Raw genomic sequence first — 20,450 nt, forward strand, 5'->3', positions numbered from 1 at the left:
AATCCAGAGTTTTGAGAAGATTGGAGAAACTTAATTTTTCGCCCGAAAATGAAAAAAAACGTAAGGGGTAACACTGTCGTTTTTTTTTTCTGGTCGAAATTTTGAATTTTGATATCTCAGCTCTGGAAGGGTCTAGAGCCTCCATTTTTGCACTCAGGTCAAAGTCTCACAGCCCTCTATCATAATCCAGAGTTTTGAGAAGATTGGAGAAACTTAATTTTTCGCCCGAAAATGAAAAAAAACGTAAGGGGTAACACTGTCGTTTTTTTTTTTTCGGGTCAAAATTTTGAGTTGCGATATCTCAGCTCTGGAAGGGTCTAGAGCCTCCATTTTTGCACTCAGGTCAAAGTCTCACAGCCCTCTATCATAATCCAGAGTTTTGAGAAGATTTGAGAAACTTAATTTTTCGCCCGAAAATGAAAAAAAACGAAAGGGGTAACACTGTCGTTTTTTTTTCGGGTCGAAATTTTGAATTTTGATATCTCAGCTCTGGAAGGGTCTAGAGCCTCCATTTTTGCACTCAGGTCAAAGTCTCACAATCCTCTATCATAATCCAGAGTTTTGAGAAGATTGGAGAAACTTAATTTTTCGGCCGAAAATGAAAAAAAACGTAAGGGGTAACACTGTCGTTTTTTTTTTCGGGTCGAAATTTTGAGTTGCGATATCTCAGCTCTGGAAGGGTCTAGAGCCTCCATTTTTGCACTCAGCTCAAAGTCTCACAGCCCGCTATCATAATCCAGAGTTTTGAGAAGATTGGAGAAACTTAATTTTTCGCCCGAAAATGAAAAAAAACATAAGGGGTAACACTGTCGTTTTTTTTTCTGGTCGAAATTTAGAATTTTGATATCTCAGCTCTGGAAGGGTCTAGAGCCTCCATTTTTGCACTCAGGTCAAAGTCTCACAGCCCTCTATCATAATCCAGAGTTTTGAGAAGATTGGAGAAACTTAATTTTTCGGCCGAAAATGAAAAAAAACGTAAGGGGTAACACTGTCGTTTTTTTTTTCGGGTCGAAATTTTGAGTTGCGATATCTCAGCTCTGGAAGGGTCTAGAGCCTCCATTTTTGCACTCAGCTCAAAGTCTCACAGCCCTCTATCATAATCCAGAGTTTTGAGAAGATTGGAGAAACTTAATTTTTCGCCCGAAAATGAAAAAAAACATAAGGGGTAACACTGTCGTTTTTTTTTCTGGTCGAAATTTTGAATTTTGATATCTCAGCTCTGGAAGGGTCTAGAGCCTCCATTTTTGCACTCAGGTCAAAGTCTCACAGCCCTCTATCATAATCCAGAGTTTTGAGAAGATTGGAGAAACTTAATTTTTCGGCCGAAAATGAAAAAAAACGTAAGGGGTAACACTGTCGTTTTTTTTTCGGGTCGAAATTTTGAGTTGCGATATCTCAGCTCTGGAAGGGTCTAGAGCCTCCATTTTTGCACTCAGCTCAAAGTCTCACAGCCCTCTATCATAATCCAGAGTTTTGAGAAGATTGGAGAAACTTAATTTTTCGGCCGAAAATGAAAAAAAACGTAAGGGGTAACACTGTCGTTTTTTTTTCGGGTCGAAATTTTGAGTTGCGATATCTCAGCTCTGGAAGGGTCTAGAGCCTCCATTTTTGCACTCAGCTCAAAGTCTCACAGCCCTCTATCATAATCCAGAGTTTTGAGAAGATTTGAGAAACTTAATTTTTCGCCCGAAAATGAAAAAAAAAAACGAAAGGGGTAACACTGTCGTTTTTTTTTCTGGTCGAAATTTTGAATTTTGATATCTCAGCTCTGGAAGGGTCTAGAGCCTCCATTTCTGCACTCAGGTCAAAGTCTCACAGCCCTCTATCATAATCCAGAGTTTTGAGAAGATTGGAGAAACTTAATTTTTCACCCGAAAATGAAAAAAAAACACAAGGGGTAACACTGTCGTTTTTTTTTCTGGTCGAAATTTTGAATTTTGATATCTCAGCTCTGGAAGGGTCTAGAGCCTCCATTTTTGCACTCAGCTCAAAGTCTCACAGCCCTCTATAATAATCCAGAGTTTTGAGAAGATTGGAGAAACTTAATTTTTCGCCCGAAAATGAAAAAAAACGTAAGGGGTAACACTGTCGTTTTTTTTTTTCGGGTCGAAATTTTGAATTTTGATATCTCAGCTCTGGAAGGGTCTAGAGCCTCCATTTTTGCACTCAGGTCAAAGTCTCACAGCCCTCTATCATAATCCAGAGTTTTGAGAAGATTGGAGAAACTTAATTTTTCGGCCGAAAACAAAAAAAACGAAAGCACTGTCGTTTTTTTTTCTGGTCGAAATTTTGAGTTTCGATATCTCAGCTCTGGAAAGGTCTAGAGCCTCCATTTTTGCACTCAGGTCAAAGTCTCACAGCCCTCTATCATAATCCAGAGTTTTGAGAAGATTGGAGAAACTTAATTTTTCGTCCGAAAATGAAAAAAAATGTAATGGGTAACACTGTCGTTTTTTTTTCTGGTCGAAATTTTGAATTTTGATATCTCAGCTCTGGAAGGGTCTAGAGCCTCCATTTTTGCACTCAGGTCAAAGTCTCACAGCCCTCTATCATAATCCAGAGTTTTGAGAAGATTGGAGAAACTTAATTTTTCGCCTGAAAATGAAAAAAAAAAACGAAAGGGGTAACACTGTCGTTTTTTTTTCAGGTCGAAATTTTGAGTTTCGATATCTCAGCTCTGGAAGGGTCTAGAGCCTCCATTTTTGCACTCAGGTCAAAGTCTCACAGCCCTCTATCATAATCCAGAGTTTTGAGAAGATTGGAGAAACTTAATTTTTCGGCCGAAAACAAAAAAAAACGAAAGGGGTAACACTGTCGTTTTTTTTTCGGGTCGAAATTTTGAATTTCGATATCTAAGCTCTGGAAGGGTCTAGAGCCTCCATTTTTGCACTCAGGTCAAAGTCTCACAGCCCTCTATCATAATCCAGAGTTTTGAGAAGATTGGAGAAACTTAATTTTTCGCCCGAAAATGAAAAAAAAAAACGTAAGGGGTAACACTGTCGTTTTTTTTTCGGGTCGAAATTTTGAGTTGCGATATCTCAGCTCTGGAAGGGTCTAGAGCCTCCATTTTTGCACTCAGGTCAAAGTCTCACAGCCCTCTATCATAATCCAGAGTTTTGAGAAGATTGGAGAAACTTAATTTTTCGCCCGAAAATGAAAAAAACGAAAGGGGTAACACTGTCGGGTTTTTTTGGGTCGAAGTTTTGAATTTTGATATCTCAGCTCTGGAAGGGTCTAGAGCCTCCATTTCTGCACTCAGGTCAAAGTCTCACAGCCCTCTATCATAATCCAGAGTTTTGAGAAGATTGGAGAAACTTAATTTTTCGCCCGAAAATGAAAAAAAAAAACATAAGGGGTAACACTGTCGTTTTTTTTTCTGGTCGAAATTTAGAATTTTGATATCTCAGCTCTGGAAGGGTCTAGAGCCTCCATTTTTGCATTCAGGTCAAAGTCTCACAGCCCTCTATCATAATCCAGAGTTTTGAGAAGATTGGAGAAACTTAATTTTTCGGCCGAAAATGAAAAAAAACATAAGGGGTAACACTGTCGTTTTTTTTTCTGGTCGAAATTTTGAATTTCGATATCTCAGCTCTGGAAGGGGCTAGAGCCTCCATTTTGGCACTCAGGTCTAAGTCTCATGGCCCTCTATCAGAATCCAGAGTTTTGCGAAGATTGGAGAAACTGAAAATTTGAGTGCAAAAATGGAGGCTCTAGGCCCTTCCAGAGCTGAGATATCGAAACTCAAAAATTCGGCCCGAAAAAAAAAACGACAGTGGTACCCCTTACGTTTTTTTTTTTCGGTTTTGAGTTTTCCCAAAACTCTGGATTCTGATAGAGGGCCATGAGACTTAGACCTGAGTGCAAAAATGGAGGCTCTAGCCCCTTCCAGAGCTGAGATATCAAAACTCAAAAATTCGCCCCGAAAAAAAAAACGACAGAGGTACCCCTTACGTTTTTGTTTCGGGTGAAAATTTAAGTTTCTCCAATCTCCCCAAAACTCTGGATTCTGATAGAGGGCCTTGAGACTTAGACCTGAGTGCAAAAATGGAGGCTCTAGCCCCTTCCAGAGCTGAGATATCGAAACTCAAAAATTCGGCCCGAAAAAAAAAAAACGACAGTGGTACCCCTTACGTTTTTTTTTTTCGGGCGAAAAATTAAGTTTCTCCAATCTTCCCAAAACTCTGGATTCTGATAGAGGGCCTTGAGACTTAGACCTGAGTGCAAAAATGGAGGCTCTAGCCCCTTCCAGAGCTGAGATATCGAAACTCAAAAATTCGGCCCGAAAAAAAAAAAACGACAGTGTTACCCCTTACGTTTTTTTTTTTTCGGGCGAAAAATTAAGTTTCTCCAATCTTCCCAAAACTCTGGATTCTGATAGAGGGCCTTGAGACTTAGACCTGAGTGCAAAATTGGAGGCTCTAGCCCCTTCCAGAGCTGAGATATCGAAACTCAAAAATTCGGCCCGAAAAAAAAAACGTAAGGGGTAACACTGTCGTTTTTTTTTCGGGTCGAAATTTTGAGTTGCGATATCTCAGCTCTGGAAGGGTCTAGAGCCTCCATTTTTGCACTCAGGTCAAAGTCTCACAGCCCTCTATCATAATCCAGAGTTTTGAGAAGATTGGAGAAACTTAATTTTTCGCCCGAAAATGAAAAAAACGAAAGGGGTAACACTGTCGGGTTTTTTTGGGTCGAAATTTTGAATTTTGATATCTCAGCTCTGGAAGGGTCTAGAGCCTCCATTTCTGCACTCAGGTCAAAGTCTCACAGCCCTCTATCATAATCCAGAGTTTTGAGAAGATTGGAGAAACTTAATTTTTCGCCCGAAAATGAAAAAAAAAAACATAAGGGGTAACACTGTCGTATTTTTTTCTGTTCGAAATTTTGAATTTTGATATCTCAGCTCTGGAAGGGTCTAGAGCCTCCATTTTTGCACTCAGGTCAAAGTCTCACAGCCCTCTATCATAATCCAGAGTTTTGAGAAGATTGGAGAAACTTAATTTTTCGGCCGAAAATGAAAAAAAAACGTAAGGGTAACACTGTCGTTTTTTTTTCGGGTCGAAATTTTGAGTTGCGATATCTCAGCTCTGGAAGGGTCTAGAGCCTCCATTTTTGCACTCAGCTCAAAGTCTCACAGCCCTCTATCATAATCCAGAGTTTTGAGAAGATTGGAGAAACTTAATTTTTCGCCCGAAAATGAAAAAAAACGTAAGGGGTAACACTGTCGTTTTTTTTTTCTGGTCGAAATTTTGAATTTTGATATCTCAGCTCTGGAAGGGTCTAGAGCCTCCATTTTTGCACTCAGGTCAAAGTCTCACAGCCCTCTATCATAATCCAGAGTTTTGAGAAGATTGGAGAAACTTAATTTTTCGCCCGAAAATGAAAAAAAACGTAAGGGGTAACACTGTCGTTTTTTTTTTTCGGGTCAAAATTTTGAGTTGCGATATCTCAGCTCTGGAAGGGTCTAGAGCCTCCATTTTTGCACTCAGCTCAAAGTCTCACAGCCCTCTATCATAATCCAGAGTTTTGAGAAGATTGGAGAAACTTAATTTTTCGCCCGAAAATGAAAAAAAACATAAGGGGTAACACTGTCGTTTTTTTTTCGGGTTGAAATTTTGAATTTTGATATCTCAGCTCTGGAAGGGTCTAGAGCCTCCATTTTTGCACTCAGGTCAAAGTCTCACAGCCCTCTATCATAATCCAGAGTTTTGAGAAGATTGGAGAAACTTAATTTTTCGGCCGAAAATGAAAAAAAAACGTAAGGGTAACACTGTCGTTTTTTTTTCGGGTCGAAATTTTGAGTTGCGATATCTCAGCTCTGGAAGGGTCTAGAGCCTCCATTTTTGCACTCAGCTCAAAGTCTCACAGCCCTCTATCATAATCCAGAGTTTTGAGAAGATTGGAGAAACTTAATTTTTCGCCCGAAAATGAAAAAAAAAAACATAAGGGGTAACACTGTCGTTTTTTTTTCTGGTCGAAATTTAGAATTTTGATATCTCAGCTCTGGAAGGGTCTAGAGCCTCCATTTTTGCATTCAGGTCAAAGTCTCACAGCCCTCTATCATAATCCAGAGTTTTGAGAAGATTGGAGAAACTTAATTTTTCGGCAGAAAATGAAAAAAAACATAAGGGGTAACACTGTCGTTTTTTTTTCTGGTCGAAATTTTGAATTTCGATATCTCAGCTCTGGAAGGGGCTAGAGCCTCCATTTTGGCACTCAGGTCTAAGTCTCATGGCCCTCTATCAGAATCCAGAGTTTTGCGAAGATTGGAGAAACTGAAAATTTGAGTGCAAAAATGGAGGCTCTAGGCCCTTCCAGAGCTGAGATATCGAAACTCAAAAATTCGGCCCGAAAAAAAAAACGACAGTGGTACCCCTTACGTTTTTTTTTTTCGGTTTTGAGTTTTCCCAAAACTCTGGATTCTGATAGAGGGCCATGAGACTTAGACCTGAGTGCAAAAATGGAGGCTCTAGCCCCTTCCAGAGCTGAGATATCAAAACTCAAAAATTCGCCCCGAAAAAAAAAACGACAGAGGTACCCCTTACGTTTTTGTTTCGGGTGAAAATTTAAGTTTCTCCAATCTCCCCAAAACTCTGGATTCTGATAGAGGGCCTTGAGACTTAGACCTGAGTGCAAAAATGGAGGCTCTAGCCCCTTCCAGAGCTGAGATATCGAAACTCAAAAATTCGGCCCGAAAAAAAAAAAACGACAGTGGTACCCCTTACGTTTTTTTTTTTCGGGCGAAAAATTAAGTTTCTCCAATCTTCCCAAAACTCTGGATTCTGATAGAGGGCCTTGAGACTTAGACCTGAGTGCAAAAATGGAGGCTCTAGCCCCTTCCAGAGCTGAGATATCGAAACTCAAAAATTCGGCCCGAAAAAAAAAAACGACAGTGTTACCCCTTACGTTTTTTTTTTTTCGGGCGAAAAATTAAGTTTCTCCAATCTTCCCAAAACTCTGGATTCTGATAGAGGGCCTTGAGACTTAGACCTGAGTGCAAAATTGGAGGCTCTAGCCCCTTCCAGAGCTGAGATATCGAAACTCAAAAATTCGGCCCGAAAAAAAAAAACGTAAGGGGTAACACTGTCGTTTTTTTTTCGGGTCGAAATTTTGAGTTGCGATATCTCAGCTCTGGAAGGGTCTAGAGCCTCCATTTTTGCACTCAGGTCAAAGTCTCACAGCCCTCTATCATAATCCAGAGTTTTGAGAAGATTGGAGAAACTTAATTTTTCGCCCGAAAATGAAAAAAACGAAAGGGGTAACACTGTCGGGTTTTTTTGGGTCGAAATTTTGAATTTTGATATCTCAGCTCTGGAAGGGTCTAGAGCCTCCATTTCTGCACTCAGGTCAAAGTCTCACAGCCCTCTATCATAATCCAGAGTTTTGAGAAGATTGGAGAAACTTAATTTTTCGCCCGAAAATGAAAAAAAAAAACATAAGGGGTAACACTGTCGTATTTTTTTCTGGTCGAAATTTTGAATTTTGATATCTCAGCTCTGGAAGGGTCTAGAGCCTCCATTTTTGCACTCAGGTCAAAGTCTCACAGCCCTCTATCATAATCCAGAGTTTTGAGAAGATTGGAGAAACTTAATTTTTCGCCCGAAAATGAAAAAAAACATAAGGGGTAACACTGTCGTTTTTTTTTCGGGTTGAAATTTTGAATTTTGATATCTCAGCTCTGGAAGGGTCTAGAGCCTCCATTTTTGCACTCAGGTCAAAGTCTCACAGCCCTCTATCATAATCCAGAGTTTTGAGAAGATTGGAGAAACTTAATTTTTCGGCCGAAAATGAAAAAAAAACGTAAGGGTAACACTGTCGTTTTTTTTTCGGGTCGAAATTTTGAGTTGCGATATCTCAGCTCTGGAAGGGTCTAGAGCCTCCATTTTTGCACTCAGCTCAAAGTCTCACAGCCCTCTATCATAATCCAGAGTTTTGAGAAGATTGGAGAAACTTAATTTTTCGCCCGAAAATGAAAAAAAACGTAAGGGGTAACACTGTCGTTTTTTTTTTCTGGTCGAAATTTTGAATTTTGATATCTCAGCTCTGGAAGGGTCTAGAGCCTCCATTTTTGGCACTCAGGTCTAAGTCTCATGGCCCTCTATCAGAATCCAGAGTTTTGCGAAGATTGGAGAAACTGAAAATTTGAGTGCAAAAATGGAGGCTCTAGGCCCTTCCAGAGCTGAGATATCGAAACTCAAAAATTCGGCCCGAAAAAAAAAACGACAGTGGTACCCCTTACGTTTTTTTTTTCGGGCGAAAAATTAAGTTTCTCCAATCTTCCCAAAACTCTGGATTCTGATAGAGGGCCATGAGACTTAGACCTGAGTGCAAAAATGGAGGCTCTAGCCCCTTCGGGAGCTGAGATATCGAAACTCAAAAATTCGGCCCGAAAAAAAAAACGACAGTGGTAACCCTTAAGTTTTTTTTTTTTCGGGTGAAAAATTAAGTTTCTCCAATCTTCCCAAAACTCTGGATTCTGATAGAGGGCCATGAGACTTAGACCTGAGTGCAAAAATGGAGGCTCTAGCCCCTTCGGGAGCTGAGATATCGAAACTCAAAAATTCGGCCCGAAAAAAAAAACGACAGTGGTACCCCTTACGTTTTTTTTTTCGGGTGAAAAATTAAGTTTCTCCAATCTTCCCAAAACTCTAGATTCTGATAGAGGGCCATGAGACTTAGACCTGAGTGCAAAAATGGAGGCTCTAGCCCCTTCCAGAGCTGAGATATCGAAACTCAAAAATTCGGCCCGAAAAAAAAACGACAGTGGTACCCCTTACGTTTTTTTTTTCGGGTGAAAAATTAAGTTTCTCCAATCTTCCCAAAACTCAAAAATTCGCCCCGAAAAAAAAAACTACAGAGGTACCCCTTACGTTTTTTTTTCGGGCGAAAATTTAAGTTTCTCCAATCTTCCCAAAACTCTGGATTCTGATAGAGGGCCATGAGACTTAGACCTGAGTGCAAAAATGGAGGCTCTAGCCCCTTCCAGAGCTGAGATATCGAAACTCAAAAATTCGGCCCGAAAAAAAAAAACGACAGTGGTACCCCTTACGTTTTTTTTTTCGGGCGAAAAATTAAGTTTCTCCAATCTTCCCAAAACTCTGGATTCTGATAGAGGGCCTTGAGACTTAGACCTGAGTGCAAAAATGGAGGCTCTAGCCCCTTCCAGAGCTGAGATATCGAAACTCAAAAATTCGGCCCGAAAAAAAAAACGACAGTGGTACCCCTTACGTTTTTTTTTTTCGGGCGAAAAATTAAGTTTCTCCAATCTTCCCACAACTCTGGATTCTGATAGAGGGCCATGAGACTTAGACCTGAGTGCAAAAATGGAGGCTCTAGCCCCTTCCAGAGCTGAGATATCGAAACTCAAAAATTCGGCCCGAAAAAAAAAACGACAGTGGTACCCCTTACGTTTTTTTTTTTCGGGCGAAAAATTAAGTTTCTCCAATCTTCCCAAAACTCCGGATTCTGATAGAGGGCCTTGAGACTTAGACCTGAGTGCAAAAATGGAGGCTCTAGCCCCTTCCAGAGCTGAGATATCGAAACTCAAAAATTCGGCCCGAAAAAAAAAAACGACAGTGGTACCACTTACGTTTTTTTTTTTTTCGGGTGAAAAATTAAGTTTCTCCAATCTTCCCAAAACTCTGGATTCTGATAGAGGGCCATGAGACTTAGACCTGAGTGCAAAAATGGAGGCTCTAGCCCCTTCCAGAGCTGAGATATCGAAACTCAAAAATTCGGCCCGAAAAAAAAAAACGACAGAGGTACCCCTTAAGTTTTTTTTTCGGGCGAAAATTTAAGTTTCTCCATTCTTCCCAAAACTCTGGATTCTGATAGAGGGCCATGAGACTTAGACCTGAGTGCAAAAATGGAGGCTCTAGCCCCTTCCAGAGCTGAGATATCGAAACTCAAAAATTCGGCCCGAAAAAAAAAAACGACAGTGGTACCCCTTACGTTTTTTTTTTTCGGGCGAAAAATTAAGTTTCTCCAATCTTCCCAAAACTCTGGATTCTGATAGAGGGCCATGAGACTTAGACCTGAGTGCAAAAATGGAGGCTCTAGCCCCTTCCAGAGCTGAGATATCGAAACTCAAAAATTCGGCCCGAAAAAAAAAAACGACAGTGGTACCCCTTACGTTTTTTTTTTTCGGGCGAAAAATTAAGTTTCTCCAATCTTCCCACAACTCTGGATTCTGATAGAGGGCCATGAGACTTAGACCTGAGTGCAAAAATGGAGGCTCTAGCCCCTTCCAGAGCTGAGATATCGAAACTCAAAAATTCGGCCCAAAAAAAAAAACGACAGTGGTACCCCTTACGTTTTTTTTTTCGGGCGAAAAATTAAGTTTCTCCAATCTTCCCAAAACTCTGGATTCTGATAGAGGGCCTTGAGACTTAGACCTGAGTGCAAAAATGGAGGCTCTAGCCCCTTCCAGAGCTGAGATATCGAAACTCAATAATTCGGCCCGAAAAAAAAAACGACAGTGGTACCCCTTACGTGTTTTTTTTCGGGTGAAAAATTAAGTTTCTCCAATCTTCCCAAAACTCTGGATTCTGATAGAGGGCCATGAGACTTAGACCTGAGTGCAAAAATGGAGGCTCTAGCCCCTTCCAGAGCTGAGATATCGAAACTCAAAAATTCGGCCCGAAAAAAAAAAACGACAGTGCCCTTACGTTTTTTTTTTTCGAGTGAAAAATTAAGTTTCTCCAATCTTCCCAAAACTCTGGATTCTGATAGAGGGGCATGAGACTTAGACCTAAATGCAAAAATGGAGGCTCTAGCCCCTTCCAGAGCTGAGATATCGAAACTCAAAAATTCGTCCCGAAAAAAAAAAACGACAGTGGTACCCCTTACGTTTTTTTTTTTCGGCGAAAAATTAAGTTTCTCCAATCTTCCCAAAACTCTGGATTCTGATAGAGGGCCTTGAGACTTAGACCTGAGTGCAAAAATGGAGGCTCTAGCCCCTTCCAGAGCTGAGATATCGAAACTCAAAAATTCGGCCCGAAAAAAAAAAACGACAGTGGTACCCCTTACGTTTTTTTTTTCAGGCGAAAAATTAAGTTTCTCCAATCTTCCCACAACTCTGGATTCTGATAGAGGGCCATGAGACTTAGACCTGAGTGCAAAAATGGAGGCTCTAGCCCCTTCCAGAGCTGAGATATCGAAACTCAAAAATTCGGCCCGAAAAAAAAAACGACAGTGGTACCCCTTACGGTTTTTTTTTTTTCGGGCGAAAAATTAAGTTTCTCCAATCTTCCCAAAACGCTGGATTCTGATAGAGGGCCTTGAGACTCAGACCTGAGTGCAAAAATGGAGGCTCTAGCCCCTTCCAGAGCTGAGATATCGAAACTCAAAAATTCGGCCCGAAAAAAAAAAACGACAGTGGTACCCCTTACGTTTTTTTTTTTCGGGTGAAAAATTAAGTTTCTCCAATCTTCCCAAAACTCTGGATTCTGATAGAGGGCCATGAGACTTAGACCTGAGTGCAAAAATGGAGGCTCTAGCCCCTTCCAGAGCTGAGATATCAAAACTCAAAAATTCGGCCCGAAAAAAAACAACAACAGTGGTACCCCTTACGTTTTTTTTTTTTCGGGCGAAAAATTAAGTTTCTCCAATCTTCCCAAAACTCTGGATTCTGATAGAGGGCCATGAGACTTAGACCTGAGTGCAAAAATTGAGGCTCTAGCCCCTTCCAGAGCTGAGATATTGAGATCCCACGTAGCACTTATCCAATTATAAAAATAGTGGGTTCACGGACGGTGGATTTATTCCTAGGTTTATTTTGTTATGAATAAATAAATGTGCAATATAAAGGAAAAACCTTACGATTGAAGTTGTAATGTTATAATGTTCAAGTTTTTTGTTCTAAAAAAAGAAAGATGCACACAGAAAATGACTCTAATATGACCAGATTGATTAGAATATATTTAGTTTGTTACAAACAATGTGCAATCTGTAAAACAAAAACTTCAAAATTATAGTTGAAATGGTATACTGCTGGAATTTTTTTGACCTTGAGAAAAAGCTTAAAGTATAGACCAACAAATTTTATGTTTATTAATGTATTTCATGTTGGTACATTTTTGGGAAGTACACCTGTTTTGACCTGATGTCCATTGGAATGGACAAAAAAAATCACAATGAAAGCAATTGTATAATTTTTTTTTTCATTTGTTTTCATTTATAGAAACCCCATGAGCTGGGAAAATGTACTTTTATAATTTTCAGAAACTTGAAACATAATTGAAACAGAAACTTGAAACACAAAAATCTGGGACAAAGTGGATCCAGAAAGCTTGCGCAATCACACAGTAAAACCCAGAAACAACTGGTACATGTTCCATCCATCCATAATTCAATCCATCCCTCTCTTTTCCCTTGCTCTCTGTGAGGTGTACAGGCAAATAAATAATTAAGATTACAGGCATGGTGGGCTAAAAAGGTTCATTAAGCTCTCTGAACATGGGAGACCATTTGTCTAGTTGTCGAGGAACAAAAGCGTGTGGAAAACTGCTGTGTTTGTGTAGGTGTGTGTGTATTTGTCATTATCTCATTTGGCCCAGCCTCCTCTTTCTCTCTCTCACTCAAAAAATACACACATTGTGTAGAGCCCAATAGTGTCAGCTGGTGATACAGACACAACTAAACATAAACAAAGAAAATCCCTAACCCCCTGAAAATAACTCCCTAACTCCCTAAATCCCTAAAATCCCTGATCCCTAACCCCACCCCTAAACCTAGCCCATCTCCACCCCTTAGATCTGGATCCAACTCCGCCCCTGGATCTTGTGTACTGCAATGAGGTTCTACTGATAAGGTGGGCTTTTTGCACTTGGTGTAAATAGACACTCCGAAATTTAATCTTAAATAGCTTTAATTTAAAAATAAGCTTTATTTTCATTATGCAAAATATGAAATACAAAAAAATATATATATAATGCATGTCTTTTCTTTTTGAATTTTGTGTACAATATGACCCATGCTCTTGAAAAGGCTTTGTGAGATTCGCTCTTACACGCATACATTCTCCAGTATTCACTATGAACCCCTAATGTTGTTATATTTAGAGGCAAACTGTCAGCGTAGATAAACCCAGCGAGAGCCCTACAGCAGTTGACCTCTCTGTAGAAACCAGGTTAAGTCTCATTTTCACGCTGTTCCCTCGCTATCTCTGTCTGAACTCAACTCGCCTCTTACGCTTGTAAACAAACCGTGCTGAGGGACGTTGATCTGATGTGTAGAAATCTTACCTTTGAAAAACACAAATTTGCCCTTGCTGTTCTCATAGACGGCGTCAATCTTGGGTGGCAGACCCCTCCAGAAGACATTGATGAGCATGGGGTAACCGGACATCACGGCATTATCCCTGACCCTCCAAAACCAGTGGTCCTTCACAGAGGGAAAAGAGATTGAAAGAGAAAAAAAATTCATAAAGAAACATTAGTTGCGTGGCACGTTTCGGGGTTTACAGCTCCAGATGGATCCTATAAAGCTTTGCATGATGTGTTTTTGGTCAATACAAGACTTTAGAGGTTTTCTAAGAGGCTTTGTCTTGTAAACAACAGCTATTCTGTCATTGTTTTTTGGGGCGGAAAAGTATATTTTATTAAATCAAACCCAAACAGACATCTTCCTACATGGAATAGTTTGATTTGCCACGGCCACAGCTGCTCTCACTTCCAGCTTCGAAAAATCCCCCGTCACACATCTACGGCTTTGATGTCTCCAAAGCTTGTTTAAACGTTGGTGGCAAAACAGACAATACCTCCGTCATCACTGTAACAATCGTTGCCTCCAGGGAAGTTCCTACTTAGAGTCCAGAAATCAAAATAATGAGGGGATGCGCGTTCAAGTGAATAGAAACTGTGGGCAATTACATATTTCTTTCTCTGTTTAACAGTTCCCATCAGATGCAAGACGCTCTTTACTTTAGTCCTATAGTGAAGAGCAAGCAAATGATGCGCATTAGGTATAATTGATGTTCATCTGTGTTTTATCACTCTGACACAGAGGATGATGGGAAATCAAGCCTGTCACCGCATAAACTGGATAAACAAGAAGCATATTCTGCCAGGCTTGATCTCTATTCCCTCCAAACCTGTATGACGTTTTTGTTCCATATATATATCATTTCAGAAATGAGAATGGGTCTCATATGTGTGTTATATTATTATAAATAATCTTATATATTATTTAAAATATGATACAGAAATATATATATATATATATTTAAATATATATCTATATATTCAGAAATGAGAATGGGTTCCATAAATGTGCATGTAATATTTTGTAATAAATGCATGCATGTATATATTTAAGAATTATTTTCACGTAAATACTGTGTATATAAATACATAATCTATATTATATATAAATATTAATATTTTATATATGAATAACACATTTTCTTAAATATATACATGCATGTGTACATTTATATATACAAAATAATTATACATAGCAGACACAAATATATTATGTAAACCCAAACTTTTATTTTGGATGCAATTAATCGCAATTGATCTTTACACAGCCCTGATATATATATATATACACTGACGTGTGTATATATACTGTATGTATGTATATATGTGTGTGTGTGTGTGTGTGTGTGTGTTTGTGTATGTGTAAATAATTTACATAAAATATAATATTATATCAAGCTTTTCATCTCTGTTCGTTTCAAAGCTCTATGATTTCTTCCTTCTGTTGAACATAATTATTTTGTGTAGTGTAGCGCACCTGGAACATGATATTGACCATCGTCACACCGAGAGTAGCTTTTTATATGAGAATTTCTGAGATCCTTCGCTGTATCTCTCAGAATACAATTTAACAGCAAGCTTGAGAATAACAAATGGTTCGAGAATGACACCTCCATTATTCTTCAAGCACAGATTTGCCTCTCCCGACTAATCTTTTTGTAGCAAATTGAAGCATGGCGTTTGACCATCAGTCTCTCTACAGCAGTGAGACCCTCAGATGACACTTCTTCAGCCTGTGACTCACAGTATTTTCTACTCCATCACAGAGATGGCATTCTTCAGATTTTGCACGACTACTTCGATTCCACTTGTTCCCTCTCACACAAATCGTGTACTATAGTGTTGTTGTAGTATTATATTTAAACACTATTCTAGTATTCATTTATATTTTAAATGAGCATTTAATTATATATTTTTAATTTGAGTTTACATTTTAGTCATTTTTTAAGTGTTTTTTATCATTTTACTAGTTATTTTTTATTTAGTAATTATTTCTATTTAATGTAGCTTTGTTTTTATTTCAGTTTTAGATTTAGTAATTTTATATATATATATATATATATATATATATATATATATAATTTCAGCTAGTTGCAAAGGCAAGATTTTTAGTTTTTAAATTTTTCACTTAATTTCAGCGAAAATGATTTTTAATTTTTTAATTTCAAAAATAATATTCCTGCATGATATTCCTCGAATTGTCATTTACACATCGACCCAAGGATTGTATACTTGGTTATTAAATATTTTGTACTGTTCATCATTTCCAATCAAGCTGTGATTCTATGCAAAATTGTAAAAAAAATATTATTTAATTTTGTGTATTTAGGATGCATGAAGTGCTTGCTATGAAATTGACCCAAACAAAGCAAGATGAAAAATAAGGATATTTTATTCTAAAATTGACATAAATATCATTTTGAGACTTGTGGAGGATGAATAGCCTATATATAGTTCTCTTTAAACTAGAAATAGTGTGAAAAGTGTGTATAATGATACTATGAATGTGTAATCATTTTCTTTTCCATTATCTGACACTATACGCGACTGCACACACACTCTCTGAGAACTGCCATCCGCCCACAGCAGTCAGCAGGAGTCTTTAGGGACTGAAAATAGTATTCTGTGTCCTTGGAGAAAATACTGTAACTGAAAAGGCATTCTGGTCATTATTGGTGTTTACTAATCAGATATCACTGACACTTTGGCTCATAGTTTGGGTTGGTGATTTGGACAAACCCAAATTAAACTTTGGTGTGTAACTTGTAACATACTGTTTGTGCTATAGACTTGAATGATGGCAAGTAATCACATACCAACATGCTAACAGTGAATGGATGTGTGTGTCCACGGTTTCCAGTGTGTGTGTGTGTGTGTACTACTCACTGCTCCTAATGTGTGTGCTAAAACTTGGTTGGGTTAAACACAGAGGCCTTCATTTCACAACACAAAGACGGCATTGTGGCACAAAGTCACTTTTTTCTTTGCTTCTATATAAACTCCTACTTTTTCTCATCCTTCTCTTCTATCACAAAACCAGAGAAAGACAAACAAATTCAACTGCATGGCACTATGTAATCACAGGAAGGCCCACACAGACAACATTGACCTATGGCTCCCTGGAGGCACCACATTCTTCTGCGTTTCATTATTGTTTGGCTATGAGAGAAGACACACCGTTGTGTCTGCGTTCAGCTCCATACAGCTGATATGAGTGAGAAATGACAGGCCACGGGACACACTGCATATGTAGCTTCAGAATTAAAACACTAAATATTAAGTTGTGATAGCCTTCCCTATTGTGACGTATATCTGAGTGAAATTGCTTGTCGAACAAGAAAAAATGTTGGCTTGGACTTGATTTTGACTGTTGGGAATTGATTGGATGGTTGTGGTTTGCTATTGGTCGATCTCATTTGAGTGACAGGTTGCCCCGCCCTCGCCCTACTGAACACATCATCAGAGAAGAGATGTCGCTGCAATTAGTTGATTTGATTGAAGAATACGAGGGCTCGTGCATTTAAAAAAAATGATTGATGTGCAGAGGTAAATCATTTATCATATGAATCGTCCTTTTTGATTTCATAGGTTTTCAGCCTTTCTTATTCATTTATGGGCTGCCCGAATTATTTGCTAATATAACAATAAAAATTCTTAATAGAAAAGCATTTTGAAGTTCTGTACGGTATATTGCATCTGTGAGATTTTAAAATGTAGGCTTAAAACGAGGGGTTGCATGAATTATGGAGTTTTAAAAAAATGGGTCACCAAACTAAAATGAATTCTGTTTTATTCTGCAAGAAAGAGTGACTTATGTGACCCTCCGTACCTCACTTTTAGGAACAGCCACTCTCAGAGAGACCATTATCTGGTACAAGTTGGACTCTTCAATGTAAAATATCTGGATTTTATCTGTGAAATGTTAAATATAACGTTGTAGTAAAGATCAGAGGCTCAGAACTTCTTGTGAAATCTGATTGGTTTAGTCTAGAGTCCTTGGGGGAAATTGTGTTTTAAGTTATGATATAAGTTTTATATTAGTAATGACAGAATTAAACACAACAGTAATGACAGAATTAAATCAGTGTAATATCTGATTCAAAATTGTCTTTAATTGATAATGGAACGATTAAGGACCCAGAATTGTTGAAGGCAGATCTTTAAGTGTCTCATAGGGAAATCTATCAATGAAACGTTATTTGATTTCACTAATATTTGAATTTGTCTGATTTTTCAGGACGAAAGCGTACGTTACGAGAGCTCAGCATGAGGATGTGAATACGGATTCCACGCTCATGTGACGCGTGAGGTTTAGCCTGTGCAAATGAAGCCCACCGTAACAACCAGCCATACTTAACACAGGGCTGCCTGCTGGGAGATGGAGGGATGAGAGATGAAAGCGCCACAAGCAGTGTGTTGCTGGGCAGGTTGAGAGCTCTCTGCTGGGAGATCAGCCTCTATCTCTCGGTTTCACAGTCTACAGATCCTTCGCCGGACTGTGAAACTCTCCTCACAGAACTGGAGACTGGACGGAAGAGATCTGTCACCGGGCACAGACTGAAACCGCATCAAACACCAGCGCTCAGGAGACGGGCAATCAGAGGAGAGAGAGAGAGAGAGGGAGGAGGGAGCTGACTGTTTATATTACTGGAGAAATGATAGAGAACAAAGTGTGCTTTTCTTTACATTGGCAGAGATTGTACGTTCGGGGTTTATAGACTTTAATTTTGACATTTAAAAAGGCTTATTCAATTAGTTTTTTTATTGTATATTTATAATAAATAAAATATATAATTTATATATATTGATATATATATATATAGTCATGCATATTTTATAACTTTCATTTATAGACTTTCATTTTGAGCTTCTTTTTAAAATGTAACAAATAAAAGCTTATTAAATATTATATTTATATATTATATTTATTATAAGTAAATAAAATATAAAATATATTATATAAATAGTGTATGTATTTATTTACTTATTTATCATGCAATATATAATATTTGTTATTTTATATTATTTTTAGTGCATTATTTTTTTGACTTTACTGTACAGACTTTCACTTTGACATTTAAAAAAAAATTGTTTTTAAGATTTAAGAAATAAATGTTTATTAAAATATTATATTATATTGCATTTTTTTTAAATAAATATATATATATATATATATATATATATATATACTGTATATAAATTGTATTATATTGACCTAGTAATGGTTTTCAAGTGGTTGGAAGAAATGATCTGGTATCAAACTTTTGCTGATGATTATGGATCTGTCAGTGTTTTTCTGTTTTCTAGAGTTAAATATATTGCCGACCTCCTCATCTTTCAGCCAATCAGGACTTCCGTCCACAACCGTGTGCCGCCAACGTGAGGAAGCTGACACAGACATTACTGTGGATACACCTCAGAGCTTAGATGGCAGACTTTGAATGTTTTACAGCACAGAAATATGTTTGTGTTATTGTCTAACCGCGATGATAGAGCGAGCGACTGAGTGTCATGATAGATTTAGTTTTCCCAGAGGCGTCTGCTGTGGAAGTGGGAGTAGAGACCAAGTGACAAGATTAGATCCCAACAAAACCCCTCTACAAGAGGAATAAATCTGCACGTCAGTTTGTCTATTTAGAAAAAAAAGAAACTTTCTGTAAAGTCGTGACAAATGAATTCCATCTATTTTTAAACAGAGAAAAACACATACACAACAAAAACACTAACTTGCCCCTGTGTGCAGTTAGTGGACATCAATTCGTAACTTCTCTTTGTTTGTTCTGATTTCAGTTTATAGACTTTGACAGTCATGGATTTTGGAGTCATCACCTTTCTGAAAGCCTACATGAGCTACCAGTAAAAAAATATAGATCTTACATTCTAAAAAAAGGTTTCGTATTGCGTATACAGTATATCTTTTATACATCATTGTGGATATATATATATATATATATATATATATAGGGCTGTCAATTAATCGCATCCAAAATAAGAGTTTGTGTTTACATAATATATGTGGGTGCACTGTGTATAATTATTTTGCATATATATATAAAGACACACACATGCATGTATATTTAAGAAAAAAATATTATTTATATATCAAATATTTATATTTATATATCATATAAATTATATATAAATCTATATACAGTATATACATGAAAATATTACTTAAATATATACAAGCATGTGTGTGTATTTATATATATAAAAAAAATTATACACAGTGCACCTACATATATTATGTACACACAAACTTTTATATATATATAGTAAAACATTATGTAAAAAATGTATGTATTTATTTACCATTCAAAAGTAAACAATTTGAATATATTCTATAATGTATGCATGTGACTTGAGCTGAATTTTCAGCATCATTCCTCCAGTCTTCAGTGTCACATGATCCTTCAGAAATCATTCTAATATGCTGATTTGTTGCGCAAGAAACATTTCTTATTATCATGTTAAGTTTAAAATCAGTTGTTTTGCTTACTTTTTGTGTGTGGAAACGTTATACTTTCTCATGATTCTTTAAAGAATAGAAAGTTCAAGAAAGACAGAAAGTTCAACTTTTTATTACCAAGTTAAATGTCTTTACTGTCACTTTTAATCAATTTAATGTATCCTGTTTATAATTTCATGTAAAATGGCAATATGATAGTGTTGTCTAAATTAACAAATCTAGAAATATTATCAATACTACTGTTTTGTCGATGTACTTCAATACTGATCCTAAAGAAAAACACTCAAGTAGCCTTCTGTTCCTATGGTTACTTTTGTCCTCTGATTAACACGTGATTATGATATGTAATTGCATGACGTTATCGGAAAATGCTGTTCCCTATATCGTATGTAGAACTAAAGAGTTTAGTTGATCTGCTTTCCATGAGCTTCCCTTTCTGTTTTTTCCACTGGTGAGGTTCAAGCTTTCATTAGTAGGGTCAGAGCCTGATAATCCACACCCTGTCATCCACACAGTGATTGCTAACGCTCAGCTCTTTTGATACACTGAACTATCACACTAGAGCTTTAAGGATTCATTGAAGGCAGCTCTCAGGTTCAGCGAGCAAAGAAAAGCTCATTGGCTCTGACTAATAGGTCACTTTCCTTCAGCACAAGCTCAAGAGAACAAAGAGAAAACACCCACACACTGAAATGTTTCCTGTGGCCGCCACGTTGTGTGTG

General features: G+C 37.8%; 1 protein-coding gene across 2 annotated transcripts in view; it reads right to left on the reverse strand.

Annotated features, from left to right (window-relative positions):
* mmp16a (matrix metallopeptidase 16a (membrane-inserted)) overlaps positions 1–20,450 on the reverse strand; it is a 147,979-nt gene that overhangs the window by 48,542 nt on the left and 78,987 nt on the right. For both annotated transcript variants that reach the window (XM_039684830.2, XM_089125995.1), the window contains one exon: positions 13,242–13,380. In XM_039684830.2, coding sequence (XP_039540764.1) covers positions 13,242–13,380 — 139 coding nt within the window. The remainder of the gene's footprint in view (positions 1–13,241; positions 13,381–20,450) is intronic.

The sequence above is a fragment of the Pimephales promelas genome, chromosome 22 (assembly GCF_988280905.1).
Source record: "Pimephales promelas chromosome 22, fPimPro1.hap1.1, whole genome shotgun sequence".
In the NCBI taxonomy this organism is placed as follows: Eukaryota; Metazoa; Chordata; class Actinopteri; order Cypriniformes; family Leuciscidae; genus Pimephales; species Pimephales promelas.